The sequence below is a fragment of the Moschus berezovskii genome, chromosome 16 (assembly GCF_049115385.1).
Source record: "Moschus berezovskii isolate FMDL1 chromosome 16, NW_MosBer_1.0, whole genome shotgun sequence".
Lineage (NCBI taxonomy): Eukaryota > Metazoa > Chordata > Mammalia > Artiodactyla > Moschidae > Moschus > Moschus berezovskii.
The window spans coordinates 68,744,711-68,757,032 of NC_142475.1; the positions used below are offsets into that span (position 1 = coordinate 68,744,711).

Consider the following 12,322-nt stretch of genomic DNA (forward strand, 5'->3'; position numbering starts at 1 on the left):
ATACAACCTTGACGCACTCCTTTTCCTATTTGGAACCAGCCTGTTGTTCCATGTACAGTTCTAACTGCTGCTTCCTGACCTGCATACAGGCTTCTCAAGAGGCAGGTCAGGTGGTCTGGTATTCCCATCTCTTTCAGAATTTTCCACAGTTTATTGTGATCCACACAGTCAAAGGCTTTGGCATAGTCAATGAAGCAGAAATAGATGTTTTTCTGGAACTCTCTTGCTTTCTCCATGATCCAGCGGATGTTTATTTAACTTATATGCAGAGTACATCATGAGGAATGCTGGGCTGGAAGAAGCACAGGCTGGAATCAAGATTTCAGGGAGAAATATCGATAACCTCAGATATGCAGATGACACCACCCTTATGGCAGAAAGTGAAGAGGAACTCAAAAGCCTCTTGATGAAAGTGAAAGAGGAGAGTGAAAAGGTTGCCTTGAAGTTCAACATTCAGAAAACGAAGATCATGGCATCTGGTCCCATCACTTCATGAGAAATAGATGGGGAAACAGTGGAAACAGTGTCAAACTTTATTTTTGGGGGCTCCAAAATCACTATGGATGCTGACTGCAGCCATGAAATTAAAAGACACTTACTCCTTGGAAGGAAAGTTATGACCAACCTAGATAGTATATTAAAAAGCAGAGATATTACTTTGCCAACAAAGATCTGTCTAGTCAAGGCTATGGTTTTTCCAGTGGTCATGTATGGATGTGAGAGTTGGACTGTGAAGAAAGCTGAGCGCCGAAGAATTGATGCTTTTGAACTGTGGTGCTGGAGAAGACTCTTGAGGTTCCCTTGGACTGCAAGGAGATCCAACCAGTCCATTCTAAAGGAGATCAATCCTGGTGTTCATTGGAAGGACTGATGCTAAAGCTGAAGCTCCAATACTTTGGCCATCTCATGAGACGAGTTGACTCACTGGAAAAGACTCTGGTGCTGGGAGGGATTGGGTGCGGGAGGAGATGGGGACAACAGAGAATGAGATGGCTGGATGGCATCACCAACTCTATGGACATGAGTTTGAGTGAACTCCAGGAGTTGGTGATGGACAGGGAGGCCTGGCGTGCTGTGATTCATGGGGTCGCAAAGAGTCGGACACGACTGAGTGACTGAACTGATCTAGTTAAGAAGGCAGACTGGAGTGGTCAGAGGGTTTAGTTTAACTCTTCAACCCCTCCTGTGATGTGGACTCTGGCAGGGGCCAGGTGACCCAGTGGTCAGAGCCCAGGGCAGACCACTCGAGTGAGAAGCAGTGGAGGGCACACACTCCCTGTGCCTCAGTGGGCTCCACAGCCATCATGGGGCCAAGGGGAAGCTGAATCAGCAGTCAGTCACCCCCACTCGCCAAGCCAACAAAGAACAGATTACAGATCAGTCCATCAACGGTGGATGCCAGTGGTGGATGCAGGCATGAAGCCCAGGGTTGGATCATGTCAACCACAGCCAGAGATCCACCAGACCTGTCACTATACACCTGGAATGGTAAAGATCTAGAAGATGACAAGAATGCCCGACCTTTGCCAGGCTACCATGAGGTCAGTTATCCACTGAACAAACACTATGAAAGGGAACACCTCTCCTGTCACAAACCACAATGCCAAGTTGGAGAATGAGCATGTGTTCACAGAAGAGAAAGAGATCACAATGAAGAAGACAGTTTCTCCTTAAAAGAACTGCTTACATTTTCAGTCAAACTGTTAAACAGGATTGGGTTAAATGAGTTTCTTCATGGTGTTCAGTGAGTGGGGCCTTACAAGGAAGAACAGATCTGTTACAGACAAGATAAATGACAGTTTTTGAGGAAAAGGAAGACAGCAGATCTCTGTATATACTAACAAGACTACTAGACTAAATACTAATAGTGTGGCATTACACTAAATAGAAAAGTGACTGTTTCCCAATACCAGTCACTGATACACTGACTCAGCCAATTACCCATTGTTTGCTCTTTATAAAGTCCTATAGTAGATGATAAGGAGAAGGTGATACATTGCGCAGTCGTTTCTGACTCTTTGTGACCCCCTGAACTGTAGCCCGCCAGGCTCCTCTGTCCATGGGATTCTCCAGGCAAGAATACTGGAGTGGGTTGCCACTTCCTCCTCCAGGGGATCTTCCCAACCCAGGAACTGAACCCACATCTCCTGCGTCTCAAGCATTAGCAGGTGGATTCTTTACCACTGAGTCACCACCATGATGATAAAAAGTAAAATTAGAAATGGACTTTGCCTTTATGGTGAAAAAAGAGATAAATACTAGATATTTTTCCAATGAGGTTCAGTTCAGTTCAGTTCAGTTCAGTCGCTCAGTCATGTCCGACTCTCCGCGACCCCATGAATCACAGCACGCCAGGCCTCCCTGTCCATCACCAACTCCCGGAGTTCACTCAAACTCATGTCCACAGAGTCAGTGATGCCATCCAGCCATCTCATTCTCCGTCGTCCCCTTCTCCTCCCGCCCCCAATCTTTCCCAGCATCAGAGTCTTTTCCAGTGAGTCAACTCGTCGCATGAGGTGGCTAAAGTATTGCAGTTTCAGCTTTAGCATCAGTCCTTCCAATGAACACCCAGGATCGATCTCCCTTAGAATGGACTGGTTGGATCTCCTTGTGGTACAAGGGACTCTCAAGAGTCTTCTCCAACACCACAGTTCAAAAGCATCAATTCTGCGGCGATCAGCTTTCTTCACAGTCCAACTCTCACATCCATACATGACCACGGGAAAAACCATAGCCTTGACTAGACGGACCTGTCAGGACCTCCCTGGCAGTCCAGTGATTAGGACTTCACCTTCCAATGCAGGAAATCTGGGTTTGATTCCTGGCCAGGGAGCTAAGATCTGACACACCTTAGGGCCAAAAAAAAAAAACAAACCCCAAACATAAAACAGAAACAAAACTGTAACAAATTCAATAAATATTTTAAAAATGATCCACATCAAAAAAAAAAACCTTAAAATGACAAATCTCTTAAGAAAGATACATGGAAATTAAGACAGTGGTTCTTCACATGGAATCAATGACTTTCAGAGTCCACAGATCCTGAGAAGCGCATGTGTCACAGAACCATGCGTACGCACATTTTTGACTGAGAGGGTCTACTGGACAGTTCACAAGTATCTCTGAAGGGACAGGGAAACAGGAAAAAATCTACACTGAAAAGGAAATTGTATTCCATCACAGTACAGAGAAGACCATGGAGGACACATCATTTGAAAGATAAGCTTCCAAGTCTAGGGGAGGCCATTCTAGGTTCAGGAAGAAAAGCAGAAATGGAAATATTCTCTACATTCAATTTTGTCTCATGAACTTCACATTACATACTTACAGTAAACCTCTTCTTTTTCTCTCTGTGTTCATCAGAGCTGGGGATGCTTACACTTGGACAGCTCTCCTTGTAGTCCATGGTATAATCCGTTTGAGTTTATTGCCTCAGAAGGACACGAAGAAGTGAGTCCAAAGAAACAGTCAGCAGAGGACAAACACAATTAGCTAATCCAAAACATAAAACCTCTTGAGGTAATGTTCAAACTCCATCATGCAACCTTAACCAACAGAAAAAAAAAAAAAAGAACTGATTAGCAAAATGACTTTAAAATAACTTGATTTGTCATTCCTGGCTCACAGAACCCATTTTATCCTCCTTCTTGCAGGAATTTAACTTTTGCTCTTAAGTCTCAGCCCAGGTTAGAGACATAGTTTCTGTTATGTCCCTTTCAGTAGCTAAATCACAATCAAGCATTTAGGTCCCATCTACCTTCTTTTCTACTAAGAATTTCTGGGAGCATTTGCACCACATTTCCTATGGACCAAGGGTTAACTCTCACCTGAAAGGACTCTATTGTGATGGACTGAGAGAGTAGGGTTTTCAAAGGGTGGTAAGTTCCTAGCATCACGAGGAACTGATGAAGTTTTTTTCTGACTGGGAACCTGTCTAGTAACCAATTATTTACTCCCATTTTACAAATGAGGCAACTGAGACACAGAGAGGTTAAGGGACTTGAAACAAGGCTGTCTGGCTCCCACCAGGTGACCCCTCTCCCAAGCTACAGCTGAAGGCCTGGGAGCAGTAACAGCTTCCAAACACTGTGAGAAGGGGTGCTTCCCCATGTCCTGTTGCTTCTCTCACCTCTGCCCCCACCTGCTTAGTCAATAGTCCCTTAATTCGAGTCCCTTCTACTCCAGTAATTGCACCAAGAATGAACCCAGAAAACTGACCCTCAAAAATGAAATGCCTGCTTGATCAATATCCTGATAACATTACTATGGAGGGAGGGGAGGGGAAACTGACAATCTGGCACACAGTGATACCAAGACCATTCAAACTTCCTGCCCCAGGATGAAGTACAGGTGGTGAGCAAGGTGCCATAAGATCAAGTATATGATGAAAATATTGATTTCAAAAATAGTGACTTGGACTGCAGCTGCTTCGGACTGTCCCTGAGAATATGCACAAAACAAATAACCAATTGAAAGCTGAGAATTCCCAAATAGATGAATGGAAGATCTATGGCTGTTCTAAATGAGTCCTTTTCCCCTAATAGCTGCTAATCTCATACAACTAAAAATCAAGGCATGGTTTGATGACAAGGGTTGCAAAACCAATTAAATAGGCAATGCTGTAAAATCTCTTATGCTAACATGAAGGCAAGAGCTGGAAAGGTGAATGACCCTAAATCATAGATGCAGGCACTTGGGCAGATAAAGATAAGGTTTGCTCCTTGGAAGAAAAGCAATGGCAAACCTAGACAGCATATTAAAAAGACATTTACTTTGCCGACAAAGGTCCATATAATCAAAGCTATGGCTTTTCCAGTAGTCATGTATGGATGTGAAAGTTGGATCATAAAGAAAGCTTAGCATCAAAGAATTGATGCTTTTGAACTGTGGTGTTGGAGAAGACTGTTGAGAGTCCCTTGGACAGCAAGGAGATCAAACAAGCCAATCCTAAAGGAAATCAACCCTGAATATTCATTGGAAGAACTGATGCTGAAGCTCCAATACTTTGGCCACCTGATGCAAAAAGCTGATTCATTGGAAAAGACCCTAATGCTGGGAAAGACTGAAGGAAGGAGGTGAAGGGGATGACAGAGGATGAGATGGTTGGATGGCATCACCAACTCAATGGACATGAGCTTGAGCACGCTCCGGGAGATGGTAAAGGACAGGGAAGTCTGGTGTGCTGCAGTCCATGGGGTCACAAAGAGTTGGACACGACCAAGCAACTGAACAACAACAAGGGTGTTTAACATCCAGCCAAACATCTCAGCTGAAAGTAGCAACTTGCCCTCTGAGGAGACACGGCCTCCTAATTCCCCTCCCATAAGCCCTTTCAAATTGTTTCACAATTTCTCTTTACCCCACCATCCCTCACTGCCTCCTAATGGGAATTAGACGCCAAAAGAGCTCAGAAAGAAGTTCAAACCCTACTCTGAGAGGAGATCAACTTTACACCAAAAAATGTGCAGAATCTCAACAACTTTACCATGAGTCTGAGGAACACATATGGGAGTACATTCACAGCAATCTAAACATAAGATTACTGTGGCCCTAGACACACCCACGCATGCACCCCATCACACTTTCTCCAGACCTTACTTAAGAAGCACCTGCAGCCATTCACAAGGGTGACTGGCTACTGGGAAACAGAAGAGCGAGGATTTTCCAAAGGTTACCAGACACTAGCTCTGAAGTGACTCTAGTCCCAGGAGACCTAAAAAAAAACATGGCCCTCCAGTCAGAGCACCCACCTCACTCCAGAGAGCAGGTGAGAGATAAAGTCAACCCTGGTATCTATTGCATGGTGGGTCCAATGGGAGCACTGGCCTGTCCTGTGGCTATTTTCCTAGTCTTAGAATTTTAGTGGAAAAGGATACACTTAGTCACCGGCCAGATCCCCACACTGGCTCCCTGTTCTGTGTCATAAAATCCATTATGGAAAAAAAGGTGAAGGAATCTTTGGACCTCTCCCCCGTCTCCCCATTAAGAAAGCAAATCGAAAACTACACCACATCCCTGGAGAAGCTCAGAAACCAGTGCCACTGTCAAAAACCTGAAGGATATATGAGTGTTGATTCCTACTACACTCACATTTACGAGTCTGTTTACCTGGCCCAAAGATCTTAGTGCACGACTATGGATGACTCTAAATTTAATCAGATGGTGATGTCAATGGGATGTTTTTGCTGGAGAAAATGAGCACAATCCTTGACATCCGGTAAATAACCACTGACCAGGCAGAGGGTAAGGGGAACAGAAAGTAAGTACTAGAAGAAAAAAAGGAATGATGAGCAATTTGAGCCAGAGGACTAGAGACTACAGCGGCTTCATTTTATTTTTGCTTTTTTTCTATCACCTTACGTGAAGAACACTAGCAGTGACTCCACATGGGAACATGAATGAACTGGCTGAAGTGACTACAGGACCTTGAGTTTCCTGAGTTAGGAACAGAAGCTTTATGCGCCAAGTGTGAGCGAATGCTAAGGGACAGAAAGAGGAAGACTGCACTGACATTCTCTGTTTTTCTTTCCAGACTCCACCCTGCTCCACACCACACTCCATAACCCAGGACAGGGACCACCACAGCCCGCACCACACAGATTCCCTGGCCCTCTGGCTGCCGGCTTATTTAATCCAGAGAGGCACTGGCAGGACATGGGGTGGAAAGAAGGGGATCAGGACATGCATCTCCTCGCCCTGCTCCCTCCTGGGCAGGCTGTGGCATAGCAGCTGCTATGCTCCTCTCTCTCTTAAGGCCGAAGCTCCTGTCGGGGGATCCTTTCTTCTATGACCACAGCTCTTATGGGGATGAAATGCACAATTTTCTACCTTGAGTCCTTACATAAGTTTAAATGATCGGAGTTCCAATTTCCTAATCCGGCAGATGAAGCTAGCAACGCCTACTTCATAAGGTTGTTTTAAGGATTTGCGAGGAGTGTCAAAAACCTAGCACTGGTCAGTCAGTCAGCCAGTAAACTGGATCAAATACATTACAATTTGCTTCAAATGAGTTTTTATTTCCTCATTCAACAAATACTTATTAAGCTTTCATTGCGCACGAAGCAACACAAAGACAGAGAAAACTCTACCTGCAAGGAACTTGACTAATGGGATAGAATGGTAAGCAATACAGAATTTAGGATAGTTGGTCAAGTATGATTTTAGATGTATTCATGGTACACTCTGAGAACACACAAAAGGGACATGCACACAGACTGTCATGGATCTTCAGTCTTGTTAAAGATAAAGCCAGGCAGGGATTTCCCTGGTGGTCCAGTGGCTAAGACTCTGAGCTCCCAATGGAGGGGGCCCAGGTTTGATCCCCGGTAAGGGAACCAGGTCCCACATGTCACAACTAAGAGTTCCCATGCTGCAACTAAAGATCCATGTGCAGCCAAATAAATAAATTTATTTTTCAAATTATAAAGCCAGGCAGGTATGTATGGGAACAGATGTTTGAAAGATATCACACTTGTCTGCCTCAATTTTCTCTGGAAAAGGGAGTTAGAATCATGGAATTATTGCTGTGGAGAAATCATACAAAGATCAAATCATTTGTCCATGCTAGTATCCAGCAAACAGGTGACAGAGCTAGGATTCCAACTCAAATCTGTGACTCCCCAAATCTATATGTATTCATTTGCTATACCACACTGGCTCTCCTTAAGCTGAGTCAAACCTGCAACCTAACAATATTTAATATTTAGTGTCTAAACAAGATTATAACCCAGACTGTGCTTTAAATGTGTTAATTTGATTGCTCCTTACAACAGCTCCACTGAGAGGAAACCAAGGAGAAACTGAAGCATAAAAAGATGAAGTAACCTCCTGAGGCGGTGGAGTCAGGGTTAGAACCAGCATGGTCTGACTTTAGGACCATTATCCTTTAAACCACACTACCTCAACAACACATGTATGCTCTAAAGAGCCCTCTGGGAAGCAATGAAGAAGATTCATGGACGCATTTTTAAATGGTCAGAAGCAAAATTTTGAAAAAGCAATCTTGTTATGACTGTATACTTAAAGTGTATTCATTCTGTAAAACTGAAGCAATTAAAAATCTAATGGCCAGGCAGCTCAATAAAATGGAGTGAGAAGAGGACTGATATAAGAATCTCACTCTGGGCACGTCCCTGGCAGTCCAGTGGTTAAAGCTCTGTGCTTCCACTGCCAAAGGTGTGGGTTCGATCCCTGATCTTGGAGATAAAATCCTGCTGCAGGGTGCAGCCAAATAATAATATTAATAGAGAAAACTGGATGTTGGGTACATGGGTACTTCTGTACTACTATCTTTGTTACAGTTTTGTAAGTTAAAAAAAAACTATTCTAAAATTAGAAGTTTAATTTAAAAAAGGAATCCCACACTAAGAAAGAAAAGAACAAAGAGCTGTGTGTTCACTGAGACTCAAAGTTGGAACTTTGGGGCAGGTTTAGAGGTATGGAGGGCCTCTCAAAAAGGAACAGGAAAAGAGTCTGCTTTCGTTCTGCTGAAGAGTCACAAGATCATCCTGCAGACTGGTTCCCAGGGGCAGCTGGCTTGCCTAAGGGAGGTCACATGGTTCTAAGGAGACTTAGTTCAGATGTGTGTGTGAAGTTGCTCAGTCAATTTCCACTCTGGGATCCTATGGACTGCAGTCTGCCAGGCTCCTCTGTCCATGGGATTTCCCAGACAAGAATACTGGAGTGGGTAGCCATTCCCTTCTCCAGGGGAACTTCCCGACCCAGGGATCAAACCCACGTCTCCTGTGTGTCCTGCACTGGCAGGCGAATTCTTGTACCACAGAGCCATCTGGGAAGCCCTGACACAGTGAATGAGCTCAGACATGTTCAACATAACAAAACGAAGTGGGTCAGATGAGAACAGAACTTTCAGAGGATCTTAGGAGTGAGAATGCTTTGCCAAGATAGTGTCACAGCTAGTAAATGTTGTATGTATGGTGGTTCTCAACAGGGGACATCTGTCAACGAATAGAGACATGTTTGGTTGTCATAGTTTGGGGGGCTGCTAGTGACTATAGGTTAAGGATGATGCCATGCATCCTTCATTGCTCCTACAACAGAAAGTTACCTGGTTCCCCTCCCCAACAAAATTAACAAATAAGTAACAATAATAAATAAAAGGGACATTCCTGGCAATCCAGTGGTTAAGACTCTGCACTTCCAAAGCAGGGGATGCAGGTTCAATCCCTAGTCAGGGAACCAAGATCTCACATGCTGGGCAGCATTAGCCAGGAAAAAAAAAATTACCTGGCCCACACTGTCAATACTGTTAAGGGTGAGAAAGTAATGTTTATTGAGTGCTAACACCAGGCACTGTTTCAAGTGTTCACATCCAACACATAACTTCTCACAGCAACCCAAGAAGTCAGGGGTCATTATTCCTATTTTACAGATGAAGAAACTGAGGCTACCAGGTATACATCCTCACAGAGCTCACTGTGATGTGAACACATCTCTAACCAAGAGCCCAGTGTGCACACGCTGCCTCTCAATTTCCTACAGTTCTGCTGCACACATCCCTTCTAAATCACCTTTGGAGCCAAAGGAAGGGAGCACCAAGTGCCCATTAGCCATGGAGTTACAGAAAGAGAGCCGCACACAGGAAAAGCAGCTTTCAACTCTGCCACCAAGAGGCAACAGGGAGTGCTGCTGAGACCATCACCTCAACATCTAATCAAAAGTCTGGTACAGAGTGGGCTGTGAGTGGGGGTGGTCCCATCACTAGGACAATCAAGGGCTAAATTATGAAATAAAGAAAATACCAAAATAGATCTTATCACAGGATTTTTTTTTGAGCATTAATAAATTCAATTTTTTAAAATATTGGGCCTGTGAGACTTAGAAAATGAACTATGGTTGCAGGGGAAGGGATAGTTAGGGAGTTTGGGATGGTCATATACACACTGCTACAGTTAAAATGCATAACCAACAAAGACCTACTGTATAGCACATGGAACTCTGCTCAATGTTATATGCCAGCCTGGATGGGAGGGGGATTCGGGGGAGAAGGGATACCTGTATATGTATGGCTGAGTCCCTTCCCTGTCCACCTGAAACTATCACAACATTGTTAATCGGCTATACCCCCAATACACAATGTTTTTGGTGTTAAAAAAATAAAAATTTAAAAAAATTGGGGCCTACAAAAAGCATAAATATGAAAAAAGATGAAATTTCATGATAGAAAATTCCAAATTCAAGTTATATTTAAAATGTTGGATAAATACTGATTAAAATAGACAGATACTAATTAAGACTTATTTTCCCCTTCATCACCACGTTCACCTTTTTTGTCCACTGTATGCAATTACTGGCCTGGATTGTGTCCATCTTTGTTTCAGACAGCAAAAAAAAAAAAAAAACCAAGCTCATAAGAAAGTCAAAAGAGTCTTCTGCTTTTCTCTCTACAATAAAAGCAGAGCCCTTCTTAACTCATTTCTTCCACAATCACAAAGACTGTTCAGTATTTACTAATGGGCCCTACCCAAAATTACAAGGTAGGTGCATTCATAACTATCAGCATCCATTCAACTCAACACGGCAGAGAGGGGTCAGTGATTCATACCAAAGCACAAAGGGAATGTAATAATGATCCTGTTCCGAGCAGAAGGAGCAGGCCTGGAGGACCTACAGGTTTTCTTCATCAGCAGGGACACGACTGGACACTGTGTGTTTGGAAACAAGGATCCAAAGGAGGGAACTGACAGAAATGGTGGAGGAAGAGAAAAGAGAAAATCATGCAGACCCTGGGCATGGCTTGGGGACTGGTATGAGAATTGCTCTGGGGAAGGGGGATTTACCTAGAGAATTCAAGAAAAATAATTAGGGGATGAGGGCAGGAATTACTCCTGAGAAGGCTATAGGTCAAGTGGGTAGGTCTGCTTTTAAATTATATTAAAGGCACCTTCCTAGAACATTCTTACCCCAAGCCAACTGGTTACTTCATTGAGTTTACGTAAGAGTATATAATCTAAATCTGTTTACTTCCCCCTCATAGACTACCAGCTCCAAATATATTGGAAATGTTTCAACAGAAACAAAGCACCTCTTTGTCACATCTATAAATTAATTGCAGAAGAACTAAGAAAATCTAACAGGATCTGCCAATGAAAGATACATGGTAACCTCCCCAGCCTAACACATGATGAATCAGTTACAACTTTTCCTGTTTTCCTACTTTAATTTCCACCCCACTGTCCTCTGTGATTTTGCTCTCATTCTGTAGTCACAGAACAGTCCCAGTTTCCCCTAGGTTTACTGCAACTCTTATTTGAGACACCTTTTATCCTAATTCTCAATAAAGAGCAGTGATACAAGAATCAGAAATAAAGTTTCTGCACACTATCCAATGTAGAGACACAATACAGAGTAGTCTGCACTCAGCAATTCGATAGGAGTGCTCCAGAATCTGGACAAAAGTTACACGAATTTGCTGGTTTTCTGAAACTGGCTGCATTTTATTAAAGACACTTAAGCAGAGACATTACTTTGCCAACAAAGGTCTGTCTAGTCAAGGCTATGGTTTTTCCCGTGGTCATGTATGGATGTGAGAGTTGGACTGTGAAGAAAGCTGATCGCCGAAGAATTGATGCTTTTGAACTGTGGTGCTGGAGAAGACTCTTGAGAGTCCCTTGGACTGCAAGGAGATCCAACCAGTCCATTCTAAAGGAGATCAATCCTGGGTGTTCATTGGAAGGACTGATGCTAAAGCTGAAACTCCAATACTTTGGCCACCTCATGCGACAAGCTGACTCACTGAAAAAGACTCTGATGCTGGGAAAGATTGGGGGCGGGAGGAAAAGGGGATGACAGAGAGTGAGATGGCTGGATGGCATCTCCGACTCGATGGACACGAGCTTGGGTAAACTCCAGGAGTTGGTGATGGACAGGGAGGCCTGGCGTGCTGTGATTCATGGGGTCGCAAAGAGTCGGACACGACTGAACTGAACTGAACTGAAGGAAGGGACTGAGTGACAGTCCTTTGTTCTCCAGTATTAAAATCAAAACTGCTAGGAGAAAGAGGAAAGCCTTAAACTCAAGGCAACTAACATGTCCCTTCACTGGTTCCAGAACTGACAGGGCAAGGATGTGAACTGCAGCAGCAATGCTCTGCTCTACCCTCATCAGCCTCCCAAAGCCACTATCTTGGTGTCCCCATCACCAGAACACCTGCCCTATTCTCAGTTTCCCATGGTTTTGCACTGTTGGGGCGGGGGGGCACATTCCCACCCAGAACACTTCCAGAGATAATTCTCTGGGGGACTATGATCACTGGCAGGGAAATAGGTAGATGGGTGCCTACATGAGGCAAGAGAAAAGTGCA

At 43.9% G+C, this 12,322-nt stretch overlaps 1 protein-coding gene across 3 annotated transcripts in view; it reads right to left on the bottom strand.

Moving 5' to 3' along the window:
* The window catches only part of SGK3 (serum/glucocorticoid regulated kinase family member 3), a 116,105-nt gene that overhangs the window by 47,757 nt on the left and 56,026 nt on the right, over nt 1–12,322 (bottom strand). For all 3 annotated transcript variants that reach the window (XM_055432581.2, XM_055432580.2, XM_055432579.2), the window contains exon 2: nt 3,329–3,545. In XM_055432581.2, coding sequence (XP_055288556.1) covers nt 3,329–3,406 — 78 coding nt within the window. In that variant the 5' untranslated portion in view covers nt 3,407–3,545. The remainder of the gene's footprint in view (nt 1–3,328; nt 3,546–12,322) is intronic.